The sequence below is a fragment of the Xiphophorus couchianus genome, chromosome 4 (genome assembly GCF_001444195.1).
Source record: "Xiphophorus couchianus chromosome 4, X_couchianus-1.0, whole genome shotgun sequence".
Classification (NCBI taxonomy): Eukaryota; Metazoa; Chordata; class Actinopteri; order Cyprinodontiformes; family Poeciliidae; genus Xiphophorus; species Xiphophorus couchianus.
In genome coordinates, this window is record NC_040231.1 from 19,962,150 (window position 1) to 19,987,208 (window position 25,059).

Here is a 25,059-nt window from a genome sequence, read left to right on the forward strand (position 1 = left end):
CAGAGTGTGGTAAATTTCAACACATTGTTTTTGTTGGTGCCATTTAACTATCATTATTGTTACACCTGTAAGATCCTTCTGTTTGCATATTCTGTTTAAGGTAGCCTTTGCAATACAAGCATGATGTTTGTTTTCTTTGGACCAAATATTTATTTTGACTCAATAATGTACTAATCATAATTTGGCTATCAAAAACCATCTTGACCACAACAAAGAGAAGCCACTTGTGTGACACATTTTATAAAAATCTTACTAAAAGTATAAATCTCATAACTATTCCGTATGTTTCTTGGACAGTTGCAATATGATCTGTTACATATTTTCAGGTTTTAAATGAATTGAAATTCCTTTTAAAACGTAGATGAAAATGTAAAACATATCTAATGTTTGCTCCATCAGCTGGAGGAGAATTATGGAAAGTGAAGCGGGAATGATGAGCATGGCCGGCTTTGATGATCCTCTGAGTCCGACGCACCTGACAGGGTTGGGAATGAGCTGCCTTCTCTCTCCAAAGTACAGAGACTTAGGGCCGGGCCTCACCTGTCTTCATACGTACAACCAGTGGTTGCCTTTCCGCCATGATGCTAGCCTCCTGCCCATGAAAGAAGATCTGGCCCTCTGGCTCAACTCTATTATGGGTGAGAAGTCTTCTTTATATTATAAATTACTACAGTCTGCAAGGGGGAAAAAAATAAATAAATACATTTTTTTTCCCCTCAAGCTATACAAACACAGGTGTTTTTCAATCTAGGAAATTGAATAGGAGGATGTACATGTGAAAAGCACTACCATGGCACTTTATGAACATCAGCTTACTTTAAGTTTTTGTTAGTTGAAGATGAAAAGGACCCAAAAACGTTTAGTTTGATTAAAGCATTTAGAACCATCTATGCAGTCCGTTTTCTTTAGCACAAAAACCAAATCAAGTTAATTATTGTCCCAAATCCCCGAAATCCCCCTACATTCAGAGATGTTTCTCTCCACTCACTTGCATTGTGCAGGAAAATATAAAGAGTCTGCACATGTCAGAGCGTGTTGAAAGATGTCGGTGCAGTGATTCAGACTTGATAAATCTTTTGCGCCAAAGACTCATCCTTCAAATCCCCCGGTTCACCTGGTGAACTTTTCATTTCCCCTCAATGTGATCCTCACTATTTGAGGTCATTGAGGTTAAAACTGTCATTAGTTAATAGAAATGAAAGTCTACATAGTTAGGCAGATGTTTTATTGTCGCCAGGTATGTCTGATCGTTGTACTTTTGTGCAAATAGTTTAGTGTGTTTGTGTGTATTCCTTAGGGTTGAACCTCACTGCAGACAGTTTGATGGAAAAGTTGGATAATGGTGTTCTCCTCTGTCAGCTGGCACAAAAGCTCCAAGAGAAGATGATCCTCACCAGCAGCAACAAGGTGCTGTAAAATCATGAATTCATCGCAACTATTCACAGCTGACTTCCTATTTACTGGTGTCCCTAACTTAAGATTAACTTGCTGAAGTAGGATATACACTTGTCTTTTGGAAAGGGCAGAGAGAAATGAAGCTCTGTCTCATGTCACATTTATATTGTAAAATGTCATGGGTTCCTCGTTAAAATCATTTATTCATAATTGACATATAGATTTTTCACCAATAAGAGTAGGGCACTCTGACTCCATCCCTATGCTCAAGCATTGTCTTTACCCACATAACCATGTAATTTTGTGACAGAGACTGGTGCCTATTCCCATCAGTCAGATGTGTCAGTACACAGAGCAAATAATTATGTACAGACAGCCAAACCTAAGACAACTTGAGGGAGTCCAGTTAATTAACCATACATGTTATTGGAGTATTTTATTAAAGTGATTTCTGGATGCTACTAATCTGCTGGTAAGCAAGCCAGAGTATGTCTGACAAACCAGAGGCAAACAATGGCATGCCAAATTGTGGTTAAACAAGGAAAGTAGTTATATTTCCACACAGGTCAAGGTTGGTAGCCTTTTAGTCTCAACAAATGAAATCATCGTCTAAACACTGCTTGTTGGATTTGCTCAGGTTATCTGTGTCTGATGAAACTAGTGCAAAAGTGGGCAAAAGATATAATGAGGTGCATGGAGGAAAGTAACCTGAGGGAGAAGAAGGAAATTACCATGTGGAGAAAACCTAGATAGATAGATAGATAGATAGATAGATGGATGGATGGATGGATGGATGGATGGATGGATGGATAGAATCTTTCAGGTTTTTACTACTTTGGTGCCTGTACATTGACCAATATATGCTTTTTAATCTAAAACAGATTTGACCTTTTAAAACTTATTTAACCTGGCCTAGCCAAGTTATCTTAATGTATCTGAAAAGCTTGTAGACAGCTAAAAATAAGACTGGTTAATATAATTTGAAACAAATGACAGCATCGGTTTCAATCTCATTTTGCTTTTAAGACAAACCTGTCAACACTTCCGACTCCCTCCCCTCATCCCTCACGCCCCCTAATTATTCATATTCATAACCTGTCATATTGAAGTTTGACGAGAGGCTGTACCTACTGTACATGTTGGTTCCACAGCTTCCCCTGAAAATATGGATAAAATCAATCATTACAGAGTAAAAGTAATTTGAAGAGGGAGAAGCATATAAACAAGTCAAGTCAATGACGAGTCAATGACATGATGCAATCTGCATTTTTAACTCGGATAACTTAACTATTTTTTTGTGACTTGTATTATACATTTAAATTGCTGCACTATATATTAAGTAGAATAGAAATTACTTTTTTTTGGTAAATTGTCTTCAGATTACCTATTGTAAAATGGAGCCTTGGCGAAAATTCAAACTGGGAGACTCGACCAGCTTCACCACATGATCTAATCACTACGCCCGACCGCAGCCAATCCGGACCGGAGCTTCACGCCGCTCCAGCCAATCGTCGTCCAAAGACACCTTCAAAAGTCCAAGCTACCCTGGGGTCTTCCTGCTCGTCAGCCGTGCTTCGAACCTACGTGAACGCTTCTCCTACCTCTCCGACATTCAGTTAACAAGTTTCAGCTGCCTTCCGTCCGCCCAGATCCAGGGAGTATCCCTCACCGACCGGCTGCGCTCCTGTCGACTCCCTGCTACTCCTCACCAATCTAACCGCCCTCATCACGCCTTCCTTCGGCCTCCATCGGCGACGACGAGCCGGAATTTTCCGTCCTCCCCCATTGACGTCGCAGTCCTCCGCTATCTGCCCGGTTCCCCCGCTCCGGCTCACCATAGGCTGCTGCGGCTCATTGGCGCTGTTCCCCGCAGCAAGCGCTGGTTGTCTCCACGATCCGCCGTGGCTGCACCGACGCACGTCGGCTCTTCCTGCTCGTCCCACCATGGACCCGATCCGTTGCCCGATCGTCTCTCCCAGTTCACCTCCGAGAGAACGTCGCATCAGTCCGCTACGCTCACCTCCACCTATCTCGGCTCGCAGCTGGCTTGTCAGCCTCATCAACCTGCAGCTTCATCTGCGCCCATTGGGCGTCGTCTAGGTAAGACGTACCTGCTCCTGACTTGTTCATTCTCCCTTCGCTTTACGTCTCTGTCTGCGTACCAGTGCCTTTAACTCACGTTTACCACGCCTCCTATCGCCGGTCAGTCTTGGCATTTCCAGGGTCTCGACTAGCTCGTTCCGTTAGTTCCCCGCTCAGGCCGCCGTAGCCCTCTCGTCCCCCTGTTGCTAAGATCGCTCCAAATTATGTCAGTAGTTCCAGTTTGCATTTCAGCTCATTCTGGCCTCCGCCCCAGCTGCCGCTGGTCTCCTAATCGCAGCACCATTTTCTTTAAGCTTTTCATGACTAGTAGAGGGAATCCGCCTAAAGTTCCATATAAAACGCACCTGAAAACAAACGGAGTTATGGGCAGTCTTTCATTTACAATTCCTCTTCTCTGGTTAAGAAAAAAAAAAAAAAAAAAAAAAAAAAAAGCAGTGCTGCCCACCCAACTGCACCCCTTCTACTCCAGATCCATTCAAGCAGCCCATCCACACAGACGGCAGAGCGTCCGAGCGCTGCAGCTCCAAAATGGTGCAGTCATCAGGTATCTGAAAGAGAAAATACCTTAACTATGGACCCAGCAGGTAGATTACCCGAGAGCAGAGACGATCGGCGCTTATCATCTGGTGTACCAGGTGGAAGCGTAATAACGCTGCAGGAACACACGAATGGCTTCATTAGTAGGTCCAGCATCCACAACAACCGCAATCCCAACCATTGACTGTAGATGGCTTGACGATCTCAGTTGAGCAATCAGGAACACAAGCCACTCAGGCAGCCGACATACACGGGGAGAATCAGTCACGCACACACACCTTAGCAGCACCATCAATCACGGGGCCGCTCCTGATGCACAAAGCGGGGAGGATGGTTCTCCTTCCCCCTCAGTCGGGCCAATGTCGCACCACGAGTAGTCTGATCATCAGAAGCCGCGTAGGCTCTCTAATTTTGCAGCTTCATTGCAGCCAGCAGACCGGATCTCATCTGCGTACTTTCCAGTCGTCAATCTTAACCTCCACCCTCGAACAGTCAGCTTCACCTGCACAGCGATCCGAACTTCACGAGTCCTTTTTCAAGTGATTCGTAGTTCACAACACCGCTCGCTCTGACAGCTTTCTTTCCTCGTCATCCATTGGTTTCGACCCACATCAAGGAGGCATACACACAGTTAGTACGCAGACATGCGCGCTAGGTGGTCAGTGTCATCTGTACAGCCGTCAGTTCGATACACGCGACAGGATAAAACCAGCCAACGTTCTTCTGGTAAATGAATGGTCAGTAATTACCGCTGGAGCTAGTCGTAGCCGACCACAAAGCTCGTTCGTATAAAACAAGCCTCCCGTTCCCCGATAATCCGACTGCTTACCACCAAGCCGGACCGTCGCTGGCAATACGGCTTACAAAGATCTAACTTCCCCGTTATGTGGCCGATTACCTAAAAGCGTTTCGGTAATCCCCTTCTGTCGGTCGCTACCAGCCGTTGGAGCAGGACGTATGGCGATCCTCATTGGCAGGAAACTAAACTCCGGCCCGACGTCGACTCTCGGTCTCGTGTCCGTGCTGTAGTCTACCGCGCAGTAGGAATCCTGACTTGTTCTACCCTTTTCCTTGCGTTCTCTAAAGAGCTTTTGGGGGATTTGCAGGCCCCTACTATTTAGCGATCCAACTTCGTCTCATTGCCCCCAGCATAAGATAAAAACACTCCAGGATTTCGAGAATTACATCCATGCATTCATCCATAGTTGCATTAATTAATTAGTTAAGCAGGATTCGTATATCCGTACAACTTAATCATATTACAGCAGATCACAGGCAGCCAGTCTGTCCCTCCAGGTCCAGTTATAACTCCCACATCTGCCTCCATGCAAAGCATTCCTACAGCTTCCCTTCTTCAGTTCTTTCCTACATCCGCAGTCTGCTCGCTGGAAGCAACTTTCACGCTAAGCTTTAGCAACCTACCACATCATCTAGTCTAGTCTGGTCATCTAGTCTAGTCGAACCCCGCTGTGAATTCCTTCTCAAGGGATTTCTAAGCATAGCTCCTCTAATCCTGATAGCTGGAAACCCATCTCATTCCCATCACTTGGGAATCTCATCACTGCACACCAATCCGGCGCCTTCGTCCCCTACATCAGAGCTCCACTCATGCGCTTTCCTCCTAGCCTTCTATGGATTTCTGATACGGAGTGAGTTCACACTGCATCTAAAGTATTCAATCTGTTAGAGACTATCTAACTCAATACTAAATTCTTCCCTGACCACTACAACCGCTGCCCGTTTCATCTGCCACCTCAGACTGATCTCAGCTGAGATCCTCCCCCTTGCCACTTCTCGGGCCATTCTTTTAGAATAGGCATTGCCACATCGCCATCGTCAGGCGTCCCTTCAGCTTCTCTCCAGCTCGGCCGCTGGTCATCCCCGGCCTTCTCATCCTATATCCTACCAAATCTTCAGCTGTGCTCGAAGCTCCACATGCAATGTCTGCAGGTGAGCATCTCTCCAAATAACTGGTGGTGGAGCCCTAGTCACCGTAAATAGCTACTAAATGGTGAAATTCTTCTTTTTGTTCATTGGTCCCACAGTGACACTTAGTGGTTGATTTGTGCTTTATTTTGAAGAGCGGTAGATTTCTTCTTTGCGTATTTTGTGTTAGGCACTTCCTGTTTCGCTAACCACGCAGAGTCAGCGTTAGAGCCTGAAGAAAAAGAAAAGAAAATTTGTAAAATAGCGCTCTTGGAAAGCAGAATGAGGTAGGAATGTGCGCAATTGTGTTTTGTGAACATTTATGTTTATTTATACATTATGTATCCTTTATTTATGCTACAGTTTTCACGGTGTCTGACAAGAAAGGTCAAGATTAAACTGCACCCGTTCGGAACTCCCTGCATCTGGCTGTCCATTCCGAGAGGCCGCTACAGTCACCTCTAACATTTATTTCACACCTAGGGAAGCTAGCAGGGCCTAACAGGCCCTCAGCCCTGCCGGCTTGGCCTCGCAGTCCATCACGCTGCTTCACCATCAGTCCCGCCAGCGTGCGGGCCCTATCGCCTATCAGTCTCGTCAGACTGCAGGCCCCGACTGACGCCTATCAGTCTCGCCGAGCTGCAGGCCCCAACCGACGCCTATCAGTCTCGCCGAGCTGCAGGCCCCAACCGACGCCTATCAGTCTCGCCGAGCTGCAGGCCCCAACCGACGCCTATCAGTCTTGTCAGACTGCAGGCCCCAACCGACGCCTATCAGTCTTGTCAGACTGCAGGCCCCAACCGACGCCTATCAGTCTTGTCAGACTGCAGGCCCCAACCGACGCCTATCAGTCTTGTCAGACTGCAGGCCCCAACCGACGCCTATCAGTCTAGTCAGACTGCAGGCCCCAACCGACGCCTATCAGTCTAGTCAGACTGCAGGCCCCAACCGACGCCTATCAGTCTCGTCAGACTGCAGGCCCCAACCGACGCCTATCAGTCTCGTCAGACTGCAGGCCCCAACCGACGCCTATCAGTCTCGTCAGACTGCAGGCCCAACCGACGCCTATCAGTCTCGTCAGACTGCAGGCCCAACCGACGCCTATCAGTCTCGTCAGACTGCAGGCCCAACCGACGCCTATCAGTCTCGTCAGACTGCAGGCCCCAACCAACGTGGTGCGCCTATCAGTCATCATACTGCAGGCCAGCCAGGCCTCGGCCCGGCTCCCTCTTTTGGGGGGAAGACTATCCCGAGCTCGCCGAGCAGACCGCCTGCTCACGGCGATCCTCGGCTCACGGTCTTCTGCCGGGTCCGAGCGCCAAAGAAATTGTACCATTAAATCTTTTTAACTGCTATTTTCTTCTCCGTGTGAGTCTCTCCAGATTGAAATGGAGCCTTGGCGAAAATTCAAACTGGGAGACTCGACCAGCTTCACCACATGATCTAATCACTACGCCCGACCGCAGCCAATCCGGACCGGAGCTTCATGCCGCTCCAGCCAATCGTCGTCCAAAGACACCTTCAAAAGTCCAAGCTACCCTGGGGTCTTCCTGCTCGTCAGCCGTGCTTCGACCCACCTCCTCCCCTTCTCCACCTTCACCATAAGGGTCGTCCTCCAGGATCCCTTGTGCTCTTCCTCTCCAAGCTCCTCTCCACCACCAGTTTCGGTCCTGGGGGGGAAGACTATCCCGAGCTCGCCGAGCAGACCGCCTGCTCACGGCGATCCTCGGCTCACGGTCTTCTGCCGGGTCCGAGCGCCAAAGAAATTGTACCATTAAATCTTTTTAACTGCTATTTTCTTCTCCGTGTGAGTCTCTCCAGATTGAATTAGTGTTATACAAATCAACTGAATGGGATTTAGAAATGTGACTGGACTTAAGAGAAATTATACAGTGTTTTTTAGGTTGATGAAAGCAAAGATTGGTATTTTTTTCTGCAGAGCCATCCTCTCAGCAGCAGTGCAGCTGCTGTGCCACAAGTGATGCAGACAGAGAATGCTCTCCACCCCACAGCCATAATAGCTGCTAACCTTAACAGGTTCATTTACTATTACCCAACATGATGTAGCATTTAAGGTAACATTAGCTTTTGTTTAATTGGGACAAAAAAGCTAAGCTAAACTTACTCAATGGATTGAGTTAATGTTATGCTAACATACCGCAACATGGTAACCAACGAATTTAAGCTAACATTAGATTAAATTTTTTTACCTAAAACCTAAACCACCCGTATTTAATGGGTTAAGTCGTGTTAACCAACACGCTAGCGTAAGCCATCATAATAATAACATTTCAGCTAACAGCTTTCTTTTTGACTAATGTTAGCTTATACACTCTTGTTACTGCAGTATGGGTTAAAAGTTGTTACTCTCTTTAATACTGAAATACTTCAATATATATTATACTTTACCTTTGTAAGCATGATCATGCACTTAAACTCAAATATTTATGCAAATTACAGCAGTAGCGTTCAGCACTCACTACATTTTCAAAGGAAATGCAAGTGATCATGTGACTTTGTAAGGAATTAATCAAACATTCCTTACACATAGGTGTAGAGATGAAATTAGTTTCAACTTTAAAAAATGATAGTGACCTTTAATAGAAAACAGCCACAGCAGAAAATAGAAAAATTATACAACTACGACAAGCTACACACCAAATTATTGGAGAGAATAATCACACATACTTTGTACAATCAAGCACAATCAATGAAGGAAAATATGTATATTGCATTTTCTAAGCAAAAGGGCATATTAATTTATTTGAAAAGCTTTTATATAGACAGGTTAATATAATTTGAAACAAATAACAGCATCAGTTTCAGTCTAGTTTTGCTTTAAAGACAAACCTATCAAAGACTTTTTTTAATACAGTAAATTTCAAAGTGCAAAACAATTACTGTAATGAAAATCTACAAAGAGTGCACAACAGCACATTTTATTTTGGATTAAAAATGCATTAAAGTAAACCTCATTCACCCCACTCATTCTTTCCATACAGAATAATACAAATCAATACTTCAAATTCATATTGTACATCTCTAAGTATCCAAATGTCAAGATCCAAATGATCACATTTAACAAATTAGAAACTTAAACCATTTTCCCACTTTATAAACAAGAAAGCCCTCCAGTTTTCATCTAAATGACTTTTATAATGAAACTCAACATAGGACAAATATGGAAAATAGTTCTACGGCTTTTCACCTGTGTGTCACATCATGTGCTGAGTTAAATTCTGCTTTCGACTAAAACTTTTTCCACAGTTCCCACATAAAAACGGCTTTTCACCAGTGTGAATCATCATGTGCTGAGTTAAATTCTGCTTTCGACTAAAACTTTGTCCACAGTTCCCACATAAAAACGGCTTTTCACCAGTGTGAATCATCATGTGCTGAGTTAAATTCTGCTTTCGACTAAAACTTTTTCCACAGTTCCCACATAAAAACGGCTTTTCACCAGTGTGAATCATCATGTGCCGAGTTAAATTCTGGTTTCGACTAAAACATTTTCCACAGTTCCCACATGAAAAAGGCTTTTCACCAGTGTGAATCATCATGTGCTTAGTCAAATTCTGTTTATGACTAAACCTTTTTCCGCAGTTCACACATGGAAACAGCTTTTTACGAGTGTGAATTCTAATATGATCATTGAGAGCATATTTGGTAGTGAAACTTTTTTCACAGATGACACATGAGAAAGGTTTGCTTCTTTCCTGATTTTTCTTCTCAGCTTCAGCAGCTTCCTGGAAGTTGACTTGGTGTGTTTGCTCATAAACAGTAGACCCCATGAAGGTATCAGTCTCCTGTTTTGATGCAACCTGTTCTTCACTCTGACTGCAGTAAACTTCTTTCCCTTCCACTTTTATCTGCTGATGTTTTAGATCCTCCTGCTCTTCTTTTCTCTGTTGATCATCTGGCTCTTCTTGTTCTTGTTTCCCCTGCAGAGGTTCTAACTCCTCCTGGTCCAGAGTGGAGCTCCTCTCCAGGTCACATAGCTTCTTATAAACGTTATGTCGTTGGCGATCTAGAGAAGAAAACAGAAGAAAGAGGAATTGTTAACTTTATTTATTGAAGTAAATGAGAGAAGACTTTAATTTAATCCCAAATTTCTAATTGGACATTTTTAATTAAGTGCAAGTTATAATTATTTCTGTTATTTAGGAATTATTACATTTTATGTTGGATATGTTAGTTAAATGTCAGTTTTATATTCAGGATTTATTGTTGCCAGTGGGAAACTACGTAAACTAATTTACACTAATCTAATCTATTTATACATACAAAAAAATAAAAATAATCGCATGCATAACCTATAATAACGAGGCATGATTATAAATGTCTTTAGACTCATTTTAGATGGCTGATCAGCGCAGAGTGCAGGATTTTTTTTTTTTTAGATTTTTTTAAATGCCACATCATGCAGATGGCTTTGTCTTTATGTGCCAAAGTCAGGTGAAAATGTGTTATTACGCACAAATGTACATCCTGGAGGAACTTCTGCCTGTTTAACCAGACACTTGGTCGTGCTTGGTCTGTAGTAAGATGATCATCTTTAGTAAGATCTTACTAAAAGATGACAACATCTTTTAGTAATTCAGTGCACTAAACATAGGCCATACTTTGTGGAAAGGGTCACAAAGTATGGCCCTTTACAGAGTGGGAACTCTCAACTGAGGGAGTGACAGTGATGTAGAAGACATAGGATACATGCAGTACATAGTGAATATTCATCCACTATGTACTGTATTTATTTAGCCTTCATATTTTTTTATCCGTCACCCTTTCTCTTTCAATTTTTATCAGCTGTATCTTTCTAATTATCAGAAAGATGATTTTGTGGGGAGACAGTAAAAGAGCTTTTAATTTAAAAATAAATAGCTAAACATGTTTGCAACCTTTCAAATAAAATAACCATGTTTATTAATACACTCTAAACAATAACGATGCAAACAAAAATGCTGAGTAATCATGTTAGTCTAAGAACCTAATATTTCCAATCTTTGAAGTCTATTTCTGTATGCAAAATCAATCTACTCAAGTAAGTACTGTACTATGGCATATTAGGATCAGTGTAGACCAGGGGCGTCAAACTCATTTTCAGTTTGGGCCTTATTAAAAATCTGAATGTTCTTAAAGGGCCGGTTGTGTCAGGATCTATTGATAAAACCCATTAGACTGTTAAAATATCAATAAACATCTGTTTGTTTATCAGTTGGTTCCGCACATGTGCAAAAACGGCGAGAGTATCTTCGCGCTCGTGTTGAGTTTAAAGGCGGCTCGGAAAAAACATGTTAACGGTTTAAAAATTATAAATGGTGAAAAAAAAGTCCGGGGGGCCAGAGGGCACAGACATGGGAAGTGCGGGAGTCCCTAAAATAATAGAACCACTACGAGGTAAAGAAAGAAAGAGAGAAAGAAGAAAAGAAAAATAAAAAAAAAGCTTGCGGGGCTGGTTGCCATGCTTACGTTAGTCTTCTTATGAATAACGGATGCATGCGGGGATAAAATTATCAATATATATCTTCAGTAGAAGAACATATGAACAAGATATTTTACTTATAGTTGATTATTAAAGTATTTTATTGACTTGCTCTTGTACAGGCAAAACGTAAAGATGCCTGGTCATGTGACGATTCGTAGCTAGATGAAACTGATATAACTTAAGAGTAGACAACCCATTATATTATTTTAAAACTTTAACAGGGACCCAAAATGTCAAAGCAACATTTATAGATTCCGAAAGTTAGAAAAAATATCTTGCCACGATCGTTGCCGGTGTTATAACACCGGCGAGACGGAACACCAAACGTTGGTGTTTCCTACCTATTCGGTGTAAGATGATCTGGGGAGTCCGGGAAAAAGCCAGTCCATCTCTTCCTCCGACTCGACGGTTATTTCGTTAAACTCTGTGAATGTTTCTTCCGCAGCTCTTAACCACTTGTTCATGAACTTGTTTAAGCTGGACCGAAGAAATGTTTAAACATTCGCACGTTAAACAAAACAGACCACGTGCCCTCCGTCTTCTTCCTCTACAACGGCTTCTTCTTCTTCTTCTTCTTCTTCGATTTTTTTTTGGCGGTTGGCAAATCTATGGAAGCCACGCTGTTAAAAAAATAAAAATAAATTATCTCATTATAATGAGATACTATCTCAAAATAATGAGATACTATCTCAAAATAATGAGATAGTAACTCATTATAATGAGATACTATCTCAAAATAATGAGATACTATCTCAAAATAATGAGATACTATCTCAAAATAATGAGATACTATCTCAAAATAATGACATACTATCTCAAAATAATGAGATACTATCTCATTATAATGAGATAGTAACAAAAAATAATGAGATAGTATCTCAAAATAATGAGATAGTATCTCATTATAATGAAATACTATCTCATTATAATGAGATTATTTTTTTTTTTACAGAGTGGCGGAAAAGGGGCTTCCATACAAATCAGACTGTCACTCAAGGATTACATACTATTAATAAATAACCGTTCATTTTAAATAATCAACACAGATAATCTGATGAATTTTACTTTTCGAATTATTCCTAAATAAAATCAACTAAATCCAATTTAACTTCAATTCTATTTAATTTTTGAGACTTCTTTTTCTTTTTTTAAACGATGCATGCAAAAAAAGAGTATGGCAATTTACAATAGTGCAAATCTACAGAGGGCTTCGCAGAGACAAACTTAGAAATGGGAACACAAAAGTGTAAGTGATATAAAATATATTAAATAAAACTACAAGTGGACGATTATTTTTGGTTTTAACATGCATCAATGAGCAATTCCATTAATATTTCAGTCAGGTATCCATGTTTCAATATATTTCAGAGATTCCCAATACCATTGGAATTCAGATTTTAAAAAAATTTAAAAACTGGGGATTATCTTAGCTCTCTTTGTTTATGAATAAACATTTTTACCAGACAAAATATTAATTACAACACAGTTGTAGATTTTTGTTATTCAATAATACTCCAATTATTCAGCTTAAATGATTAATTTTCTGTCACCAAATTCGCAGACTATTTCATTTTTCCTGCTGATTCTACTCATTACATTTCAGTAACTGTTCTCCAACTGAACTCAAATTTCAGCAAATTTCAGCAAGAGCATTCGATGAATACAACATGTGCCCTTTTAACAAACAGTTAAGAGCTACTTGTTAAAGACACTTCCATTTTTATAGAAGATGCAATTGTTCTTGTTACGTTCTAAGACTTTAAACATATATCTATAAAAGAATCTTTAAAAGAAGACAGCATCAGAAATGAGAAAAATTATACAATTAAGATGGGAGACACCAAATTATTGAAGACAATAATCACACATTCTTTGTACAATCAAGAATAATAAATGCATGAAAATAGTTTACAGATGGTATTACATTTCCTGTAATGGACAAAGGTATTTTAAGAAAATGATTTTACTTTATGTGAATTTGCTCATAAAAGGTTATTTGGTCTTGGACTGACAGAAAAAACTAATAAATGTAAGCTGTCCAGTGCTCTTTTCTGTTATGTTTGACTTTGCTACAATGGTGTTCTGACAGGATATTTTTCCTAAATTGCTTTTTTTGTGCACAGACCAATCTCCACAATGGATAATGCAGCAACAACTTGTATGTACACATATAGGCTGCTGCAACTAGATTCTTTGTTTGTGTTGTTTCCCAATATGTAAGTTTTAGGACTGTCTGAACACTAATTTAAATTTTCTGTAAGAAAAAATAAACTTGTACCCACTGCAGACTCACGTCATACCTCTAAAACAATTACAGGCCTTTATCAGAAGAGTGATCCACTGGCGAGCTGATGCAACTTCTGGATCCTTTTTTGCCAGAGACAATACTGCCAACTTTCTCTACTGGTGTCGAAAGATTGGAGTTGATGAGGCATACCTTTTTGAGTCTGAGGATCTGGGTGAGTTATATCTGGATTTTTTTTTTCTCCCTAAAACAACTCTGACGTGTTTCTCCCTCTGCCGACAAACTATTGCACAGCATTAATTGTGCATTTAAGTACAATTTAAATTTGTACTAACTTCACAGTATGTGATATTTTAGCTTGCTGCGATTGCATAAACTTAAATATTACTGTATTTGCAGAAAAGGCCATCTGTGATTTAAAAATGACAAGTACCAGGACAATTCAGGATAATTCAGTTTGTGTTTTCAAAATATATTTTTTTGTCATGATTTCTAGTCAGTTTTGACTAAAAACATACAGATCTCTACTCAAAAATTGAGGAGTGTTTTAAATTTGAGTCAAAAACAACAAAACAATTGTATGGCCAGGCATTAATTAAAGTTTTGAAACGAGGGAAATGAGAGTCCAGAAGATCACAGATCACAACAGAAAATCTGGGCAGTTACCCAAAGAGAGCTATGAGTAAAATAAGTGGTTGTAATCTGATTTATAAGCAGAGAGGAAATATTATAAAGTCAACAGATGGTATGCTGATTGACGTTTACATTTCAAAATGAGTGTCTTGTGGTGTCTTCATATTATTTAACATAAACCTGATCTACAATTATCATAGAGGATGGAAATCCAGTATTGTTAAATATTTTACTCTCTGCACACCTCTAACTTGGGCCAGTCCAAGCAAGAAAGAGATGAGTGACGATGATAATATGGAGGTAAATCCACAGGACGTATAATTGCGATGGAGTTTCCTCTCTCTGTTTCTTTTGCAATGAAATAAACAAAACCTTATGCTTGACTCATGCGACTTATGCGGTTAAAATAGGATTGTGTTTTAATTAAAATTAAGTGACCTTAATAACCCAAGTTATGTTGGTGAGAAGACTTGGGGAGTTGCAGAGATTTTTATGGCCAGTGAATTTCTGACACCCCTATGCCCTCACCTGAAGGAACCCACATGAATTCCTGTTCACCTTTAAAGATAGGAAGCTACAGTGAGGAAGGATATTCCCTGTACCTCCCCCTCCTGCTTCAGGTGGAGCTCCTGTTTCCTTTTGTCAAAAACAGACTTTTATCTCCAGAAACATCTTTTCTTTCATGTGAGTCACATTTCTATTCTTCTTTTCATCGTTTTTGCCCTGTCTGCTGATGTAGTCCTACACAAGCAGCCTTGGGAGGTGTGCCTCTGCCTGATGGAGCTGGGACGCATTGCAGCCAGGTAAACTAAACTTGGCAAAGTTTCAGGGAGTGGATAAATACTACCTTAACTGTGCCAAATTAGAAATAAAAATAGTTAAAATTAGACATTTGTTTTTTGGGCGGGCTGCCCTGGTGCTGTTGAGAGAAAATAATAATAATTTAAAAAATCAAGAAAGGGAATTTTAGCTCAGGATTTTACTTTTTAGATGTATCAAAACATACCCAATAACACTGGGTGTAAAATTTTTAATTCTCAAAATGAATGAATGTGAGAGTTGTAATAATTATCAAAAACAACTCGTTACCTTTAGCTCATGTGGGAATTACTCCTTTCACTACAATCAAATTGTAGTGAAAGGAGTAACTTGGGTAACTTTGTTGTTACCCAAGTGGAATTTAATGTTTTGCCAATCCCAGACTGGAAGTAAATGAAATGATTTTATGTTGATTTATCAGTTCTGATTCTGATTTTTTTTTGTTACATCTCACTGACAGGTACGGAGTGGAGCCACCAGGCCTGGTGAAACTGGAAAAAGAGATAGAAAGAGAGGAGGCTGGGTGCTTATCTCCATCATCTCCTCTCTGCTTTTTTTATCCAGCATCATTGTACTCACCACCACCAACGTTGCCCCCTCCCTCAACCCCTTCCCCTCCTCATTCACTTGCCCCCCTCACTTCGAACACAACCTGTGTGCCTGAACCTCTCACTACCTCCTTTGCCTCTGATCTTCCATCAGCCACCACAGACCCTCTGCCTACAGGCTCGCCCCCTCCCCAGCCCCTCCTCTTAGCTTCTAGTCTTTGTACAAGCGCAGCCTCAACACAACCCTCTTTGTTCTCCTCATCTTGCACCACTGACACATCTGCTTCAGCTCTGCTGTCAGCGCCCCTAACAGACCAAACTCTGGGATCCTCTGCTGAAGTCTGCCCAGCCACAGAAAACAAACAGACTCCCAAAGTCTGCAAAACTGCCACACCCTCCCAACCAGCAACACAAACCCCTCGTTCTTCCAACAAGTCCAGAAGCAGAAGGAGCGTCAGCACAAGCATTTTGGATGACATTGTATGCATTTTTTTCCAGCGAAATGTATTTTGTTTGGCCTTACTTCGTTAGTTCCTTGACCCTGAAGTAGATTTTTTAAAATTTCTTTCAGGTGAGAAGCATCATTGAAAATCCTCCCTGCAGCTGCCCCACAAGGTTCCCTGTTGAGAAGCAACCAAAAGGCTGCTACCGTGTAGGGGACAAGGTTCTGTATTTACGGGTAAGAATCCTGCTAACTTAGTCTGAAAAATACACAAATAAGTCTTAGGCTGAATGTAAACCACCTAACACTGTCTTTGAAGCTGGCTATATCCAAACATGTGGCTGGAAAGTTGAGTGGAAAAAAAAAGCTTGGCAGAAAAGGTGCTGAAGCAACATTCGTAAATCATATCCTTGAGCAGATTGTGAAGCAAAGGCTGTGCAAGACTTTGACAAACAATCATAAAATGTTGACTTTAACTTGAGTCACTGCTTTAAGATTCAAGACACACAGACATATCCAGGACAAAAGCTACAACAATGGCATTCCTTGTTTTAGCTAATTCTGCTAAAATGTCTGTATTTAAACTAACAGAAATAAGCCCTGGTACCAACTATATAATATACTCAACATTTTTTTAATAAATACAATGTGTTTTGCTGATGCTTGTGCTTGGGATGCACCTGTATATAAACAAATACAAAGGTGATTAGCGTGATTAGAAACAGGTAAGTTGATTAGTAACATAGAGCAGGTGGTGGGAGTGAGAACTAACAGATCAAGACTCCAAGACTAGAACTAGATTCTAGCAAAACCATGAAGCCCAACCCTAAAACATCAAAAAAGAGCAGCAGAAATAAACAACACTGGTGCTGTTGGTAACTAATACCTGCAGGTGGCCTTTGAGAGATTTTTTGTGATGCTTTAATAATGTATAAAAACATCTAAATGCAAAGTAAAGTATGATGTCCCTTTAGACTGTTGATCAACAATCCAGTTAGCAACAAGTGCATTGTGTCAAAGCAGCTGAAATTCAGCAACTGCGTGCCTCTCAGCCGTCTTCAGTCACGCTCCACTCGTATGCGTCCGTATAGAGGTTCAAGGAACGGGAGGCAGGGTTGCTTGGCAACCAACGGTCAGAATAGGATTCAGCTGACAAAGATTGTATTCAGGATGTGGACCTTCAGCGAAGAGTACAAAACCTGGAGGAAAAACAAACCCGGCTCTCTGAGGATGAGTGTGCAGAGACGTGACCCTGGCGTGTGGTTTAAATGGCAGCCCACTTGGGAGTCTCATGTGAAGGAGGTTTTAAATATGAGGGGCGAGCTTTTTGCGTCCGCCCATCTACACAAATAAATAGCATTAATGCACTACGGCTGACTTCAGGACATACTATCTGAATGCTGTCAGCTCTGTAGATGAAGCATAAGAAGAATATTTCCTCTACATCAATACACAAAGGTTGCCTTTAGGTTGAACTTTAATTCTTTGGTCACTGAAGACAACATAAATCAGTATAGTTTCTAAACTAGTTCTTGGCACTGTCAGAGGTAATTTATTGCAGATATAACATATCTTTTGTTGCACCTGTAAAACAGGAATGCACACCTTTAAGTCAAAGCACAGCAGTTTCTTTCCAGCAGACTTCTCAGCTACACCAGCTACATGAACACCAGTAAAAGTCAGCCAAGGCTAAAATAGAGATAATATACTAACCTAAGCAAGTCAAAGCATTTTGACGTAGAGAGTGAAATATTTTATTTTGTTGCAACATTTGGTTTGATTGGTTTTTCTACAGTATGCATGTGTTGTTTTGCCAGTTGCGCTCATCCTTTCTGTGCAGCCTCGTCTGAGAGGATGTCAATGTCAACATAGCTGTGTCCAGCTGCCAGTTTCCAACCATAATTACCAGTTTAGACAACAACTACGATTCTGCTTTTCCCTTTTCACATGACTGCTGTCAAGCAACCACATTTCAGCCGTTCTAACAGAGTGGCACGGCCCATCAGCCTTCATGTCATTTGTTACCTTGAAGCACACTGATGCCTGTGGGTGTGCAGTGAAACATGCCGTACACCTCAATTAGCATAAATCATGATAACCCCTGCACTGTTTCTGGGAGAGCACTTGGTGTGTGCAGACCTTTTTAAAGACCAGATACTATTGATTACCGAGGCAAAGTCATTAGCAAGGGGCTTTAATCAGACAGCTTGTTAATGAGCGGCGGAGCGTGACCGCCCCTCCTCACGTGTAAACTTCACACCCATCCCCTCCTGCCTCCCCTCCTTCTATTCCCTCTGGAGACTATTCAATCATGCTGGCTGTGGAGTGCCTTGCCATTCTTTGGTGTTGAAAAAAAGGAAAGGTTTCCTTTCTTTCTGAAACCAATTAGGTTTTCCTTCAGTTTTGTAGCAGGGATACGGACTGATGGTGTCCATAGAAAGGAAATGCATTTAAACACCCCCGGATCGTCGTGGAAGCTCATTTATGTTTTTCATGTTGTAGAAATCTTGTTTTGAAGATGATGCATCAGGGTAAAACCATCAAAAGGGGAAAATCCTTCTTCTTCCTTGTCTTTATTTGTAAACTCTTTCAGCCTCTGTCAAGTATTCTTGAGTAAAACATTAACAAAATTATCTCACTGCTCTTTGTCTTCTCATGTTAACTTCTGATCCTAAAACTGATTAGAAATGAAATTAGAAATTTTGGTCAATCATTAGAAATGATTGACCAAAAAAGAAGCCAAGAGTATACACTGTGTGAATTATAAAATTAAATAATTAATATAAAACTGAATAAATAATATACGCTTGTTTAAAAAAAAGGATTTTTTGTTGTTGGCAATACATCTAAAGAACATTGAGAACATCTAAAAATGGTAGTTGATACAGTATCAACATTTCATTAAGCATTTCATTAAATAAACTCGTGTTATGCCGTCTTATCTTGGTGAGCTAATGGCTTCACAGATGTACTTTATGAGATAGATATGATAACTTAAGCTTCAAAAGTTAAACTGCATTTGCTAAATACTACATAAACGTACTCTGAAAGATTTTGGTCTAAATTATGTCTGCATACAGACTTATTGCTATTCATAACTTCTGTGTTAAGAATAAATATGTGCAACGTGAGGCTTTAATAATATATTTGCATCTATTGCTGAGTCGTCACTGGCAAACATCACCACCTTAGCATGTCATAAAAGCAACAAGCTTTAACATGAATTCTTTACTCAAAGAGACCAAGTGAACGCCAAAGTTTTTAAAATGTACTCACTGCTCTCAGTATTGTTATCACAAGCTGATGTTCACCATCTTTTCCATCTAAGATTCATGTGTTGGAATGCTAACAATGCTAGGAGTCAAAACATACAGCTAGCTTTAGCCCATGATGCAGTTTTATAGTTTTGCATACTGCAGCTAAGAAGAATAATTCAGAGTCAAGGAAGTTGCGATTTCTGCTAATCATGTTTCATGCAGAGTGGGACGTCTTGCAAAAACAGAAAACCTGCATAGGTACTTCAGGAATTGGACTTTATCATTCATCATTTCATTCATTTTGGTTTGTTTCTTGTCAAGAAAATCCGAGCTCATCCCACTTCCCCATGCTGGAGATTTTAGTTTAACAGTAATAATAAATAAAGTTATCTTTAAAATGAATCACTCAAGTGACATCAAGGCCCAACAGTAGACTTAAGTGTCAATAAAGTTAGTTTAACAGTAATAATAAATAAAATTATCTTTAAAATGAATCACTCAAGTGACATCTAGGCCCAACAGTAGACTTAAGTGTCAATAAAATAAATCTAGTTGTGTGTGTTGTTTTTGTCTCATGCAAACTTTGCTTTAATTCTACTTTTTTCTATCTAATCATAAGAAATCATAGTCAGTCAGAGAGAGTCATTAAACAGGAAAAGCAGGTTTCCTGGAAAAAGAGGAAGTTTCCAGCCTGCAGATTTATAAAAATAGCTGAGACTATTTTAAAGCATGAAAGTTTTAAAAAATTAAATCTAAACATTTTGAGTAATTTGATAAGATTCAAAGTAAAATACTTATATTAATATTGATTTACTTGTAATAATACTTACACTTATATTTGTGGGAACTACAAGAAAAACAAGTAACTGTAACTTTAGTAGTAAATAATTAGAATCATGTATTATTCTTGGTTTCTTTTCAGAAAAACATCTGTAATAACTCACATTAAGATTATAATAAGAGTAACTAATAAGTTATGGTTATAAAATCATAAATGAATGATAGATCAGAGAAGCTGAAGAAAATAAATGTGATATAAGTTATGGTTATAAAATTATAAATGAATGCTAAATCAGAGAAGCTAAAGAAAATAAATGTGATATAAATGTGATTTTGACATTGAACTTGAAATGGTGTAAAAGGTTGTAAAACTGCAATTAAACATCACTGATATGTTGGAGGTAGATGGTAGGTGAAAGGTGACAGGAAGGGAAAAAGGGGAACTAACAGGAGAGCAGAGATGATCAGCACCTTATATGGAAACAGGAGGTTGAGCAGCCCTGAGACATTGGCACAGACATCATGACATGATGTCTCTTAAGACAGTGACGGATATGAGATCATCTGTCTAAGCAGACAGATGAACCCTATATAAGGTGGGTGCAAAAGAGGAACCGTTCGTTGGATCCTCCGGGCAGCTTCGAGCCAAGATCGAGATGGACAAAAAACTCTGCAGCTGAAGAAGAGCCGGGGCCACGGAGCCGGAGACTGTCCTGCACATGGAGACCAACCCGTCTGGCCCACAATCTGTGGCTTCGAATCGCACTTCTCTCATCGGCTGGGTTCTGACCCCAAAGACAAAGATGAAGACAAAGACAAGGAAGAAGAACTGGTGCCTTTTTTCCTGCCAGCACCAAGTCCTGTGTGACCTCAGCATCCATGCGGAGAGGAGGCTCATCAGACCTGCGGAGATCCTGGCCTTCGCCGATCAACATCTTCCTCCTGCTGCCACACCTTCTTCGTCGTCGTGCCAGGTCTGGGGTTCGAAACGCCAAACTCCGTCCGTCTCGCTCAAAGGTTTCCTTTTTTAGTACTCAGTATCAGCAGTAGGGAAAGATAGACTAGATGATTGATTTTACTTATTTGATTATTTCTGCTACTGAATTAAGCTGTACTGACCCTTGCAAAAATGCCTTACTAATAAAATATTTAGCATAAAGAAAATCTAAAGATGTTGTGGACATTCAGTTAATGAGTCACCTTAAAGTTCTTTGATGGTTGTAAAATAGCTGTGATGTTTGATTCTGGAGAGGAAGAGGTGGAAAATGTTTTTAGGTTGCTGGTAGCCCATATTTAAAACCTCATCCTTGGGACTCGCCCGAGTCACTAAAACCTACCTGGTTCAATAACAAATGCAAGTTGCAAAATAGAGAACGAGCGACCGTTAACAGGTGTGCTCTGTGAAACTAGTTGGCTGTAGGCTGCTCAGTCTGGCTAATTCACAGGGGGAAGAAGGGTGGGACACCTGGATGTAGGCCGTCAGATAACCAGGCGAATCGTTTCTCGAAACCAGCTTAAACAGAGTTTACTTCAGTTCTGGACAGGGTAAATCCCAGCAGATTTAGGAAACTCAACGGACCCGTTAGACGGAGAGCTGGTAGCACATCTCCCCTCTCAGAAGAGGAAGTACGAGAGTGAGAGAGTAGAGACAGAAAGGAGGGGGGGGGGTGTTGCGCAACAACATTCTTTATTGTTAAATGTAAATTCTGGATGTGATTTCCAACATCAGAAGAAGTGGATGTGGCTAAAGCCTGCCTCCTATTGGCAAGTGTTTGTCCTCAGCCCTAACACACTCATGCATATTTCAGGAGGAGAGGAGAGAAAGAATCAATGGAGCAGCCAGGGAGGAGGACACATGGGAATCTAGACTATGGTTTACGGGCTGCAGACGTAGCACACATTGTTTGGAAAACTGAGCCGGGGGTGACACATATATAGACGGGTCAGTCCACAAAGCGACCTTTCTGCAGAATATTTTATCACAGAATGGCATCTTTTATTCTGATGATCACTTTGGTAAAAAGGGGAGTAAAATACTCGGCCCCTTTAAAAGGAGATTAAAGCAGTTAAATATGCGGGATACAGTTGCCAAGTCAAACACCTCCAGTTTTATTAGCTGACAAAATGTAGGAATAAAATCAGAAAAGAAATTATGACTGGAAGGACGACAGACTCATTATATGGTGACTGATGAGATGTTTATCCAGCATGTCAGACTTGACCCCTGTCAACCTTAACATTTTAATCCGCAGGATGACAGCTGAGCCGAACCGTGTCTGGAGTTTCCTTTGAAGCTGCTCGATTGGTCGGTCTCTTTGCGCATGTCTTTGCTAGTAGCATTGATTCACCCCCTCACTCCCGCCCCTGGCTGCCAGTGTGCCATGTTAAACACACATCTGCACACGAGAGGAGAGGATCCGCGTGTATTACCACAATTTTAATGGTTTAGTAATGAAGGGTTTATTGGTGATAGGCGTGAGGGGGGGTGCTGGGGTCGTGGACAGTGGCAGGAAATGGATGGCTTTGTAATGTCCCCTGGGAGGCTGTGCTGAACTCATTTCAATTTCTTTTTCCTTTACAAGGCTTGATGAAATCTGTAAATAATGGTTTGATTGAGATTCAACTCACCTCACTGAAACTATAGTCATCATATACCATGGTCATGCTGTGGTCCTTATTTTTGCCAGTAGCTTTCGTATGCTTTGTGTTGCAGATCTGTACATGTTCGTGTGTGGGGGTGAGTGTGTGTGTGAGCATGCATGCTTATGTCTGGATTAGAGCTGCATGTGTGCTCAGCTGGTGCCTTGAGATGCAATTTCATTTGGTTTAATGAGATTTGGACAAAGCAACCCAAGAGATTATTTGGTTCTCACTGCCAGAGCTACACGTCCAAGAAGCTTGTGATAATTACAGTGTTTTGTGGGGCTGTGGGTGTATGTGTGTGTGTATTTTTTAATGTCCTGCTTGTCATATAAATAAGAATTCCCAAACATGCACTGACCTTCCTCTCTCATGTCACCTTTGCAGATGCTGAATGAGCGTCATGTCATGGTTCGTGTTGGCGGTGGGTGGGACACTTTCATAGGTTACCTGCAGAAACACGACCCCTGCAGAGGCGAGGGAGGAGTGGGAAGAGGGACGCCGGCAAGGCCTGAGGTCAGGGTCTGTCGGGACAAATTAAAACCCGCCGGCTTGAATGTTTCAACAGAAAATTATATGGTGGTTGGTGTTCACCATAGGGGAAAGAAATAGAGTCTCAAAAAGTTATTTTAATAAAACAGTTTGAACCTCTTTTTTCCTCACTGTTTAAAGCCAAAATTCCCCTTTTTTTATTCATCACTGACAGAGATGACTGTCCTTTCAGCTGAGATGATTTTTTCTTAAGAACCTCTTTTACTAACTTAAGAATTTTAATAGTCATTGAATCTGTGCTCTTTTTTTTATGAGAAAATGCCATAAACTAGCTAACTTCAATATTTCTACTAACTGTTTTTACTTTTACATTGAGTAATAAAGCAGAACACCTTGAGAAGTCAGGGATAAACATTGAAATACTGTAGCTGCTTGCTGGAGTACTAGCTTTGTCTGTAGCAGTAGCCATGATGACCTGGATGATCTGAAGTATTACGATCGAGGAACTGATTAAAATAAACCAAAAATAATCTAGGATCAGTTATATATTTCAATAATGACTAATATGTTTATGTATGAATGCAAACTGTTCTTCTTCTTACTGTAAATTGAATCCTGCTAAATGTTGGAGTAAGTAACCAATAGATGGTTAAATCTAATAGTTCCATGTGTTTGTCTTTCTGTTGTTTATAGAATAAGGGGTTAAAAACGAGGGATAACTCTCTTTTATTGACTGTTTAATATGACAAGGCAAACATTATTTAAATTTCTATTAGGGCATAAATATTAGTGTGATTACAACATCACTAGAGACAGCTCCATGACAACATGATAACAGATCTGCAGCAGTAAGACAACAAGCATGATAAAAATCAAAGCCGATTGCCTTGTACATTATTCTGCTGAAAAATCATGTCTTTTTTTGATCAACCTACATTCCAGTTTTTGTTTTTATTGTTCTAAACTTTCTAGATTCAGAATCTATCAAACCTCAAAAGTGTTCTTCCTTTGAATTTACTTCTTTTCTCTTACGAACTCTTCTTTAAAGTAGATTTGGTTTGTTTCTATTCTTTTGTTTGATGTTATTATTTGGATATGACCAAAAGATTAGTCTGAACACTAAGAAGTTTACTTTTGATGCTATTATTAATCTGCTCGAATGATGACCAGTTTCAATTGACTTGTAATTCAAATAAAAACATATTTAAAAATGTTTCATCAATTTTATCATATCTCCTATAAATCTAGGTTACCATTCTGTCTGTCTATGAGCCATGAGTTCTTGTCTTATCCTTAAAGTGTTACTGCACAGTCAAAAACAGGCAGTGATGCTGCTATTGAGAGTTAAAGTCGACTTTGAAAAAAGACCAGAAGCACTGACGCACTGCACTTTTTTCTGCATTTATAAAATCACTGGTTTAAAATCAATACTTATTCCAATAGTTTACACTAGTGCTAAGGAAAAATGTTTCCTTATCATGCAAACGCTAAGTGACAGTATATTTGTATAATGATGAAAGCAAAGCACTCTGGAAGGTAAAGGCTTTGCTTTTCATCAACTTTATTCAAATGTAAAAGCTCCCTCTAGATGGCACCATGTCCTCATTGACAAAAGGCCATGCCTCACCCTGGCAGCACTCTGCCGCTAAGATCATCTCTCCGCTGTTCTGGACTTCACTCCAAAGAACTGCTTCCAGCTTCAGCTCTGCAGATCCATTAATAGAAATATTCCCCTGCTTTCTTAGCACGGCTGGAGT

The 25,059-nt window shown here is 40.4% G+C and overlaps 1 protein-coding gene and 1 long non-coding RNA gene across 2 annotated transcripts; one reads left to right on the forward strand and one right to left on the reverse strand.

The window, feature by feature from the left end:
- Positions 1-405: 405 nt before the first annotated feature.
- Positions 406-24,498, forward strand: gas2b (growth arrest-specific 2b). Its single transcript, XM_028016035.1, has 7 exons — positions 406-638; positions 1,298-1,407; positions 13,764-13,905; positions 15,064-15,127; positions 15,604-16,171; positions 16,263-16,370; positions 23,198-24,498. Exons 1-7 carry the CDS (start codon positions 413-415, stop codon positions 23,420-23,422), a joined length of 1,443 nt encoding a protein of 480 aa, XP_027871836.1. The 5' UTR covers positions 406-412; the 3' UTR covers positions 23,423-24,498.
- Positions 9,461-11,830, reverse strand: LOC114143737 (uncharacterized). Its single transcript, XR_003595302.1, has 2 exons — positions 11,788-11,830; positions 9,461-9,988 (listed from the first exon to the last, which is right to left on the reverse strand). It is a non-coding gene; the product is annotated as an uncharacterized LOC114143737 (long non-coding RNA).
- Positions 24,499-25,059: the final 561 nt, after the last annotated feature.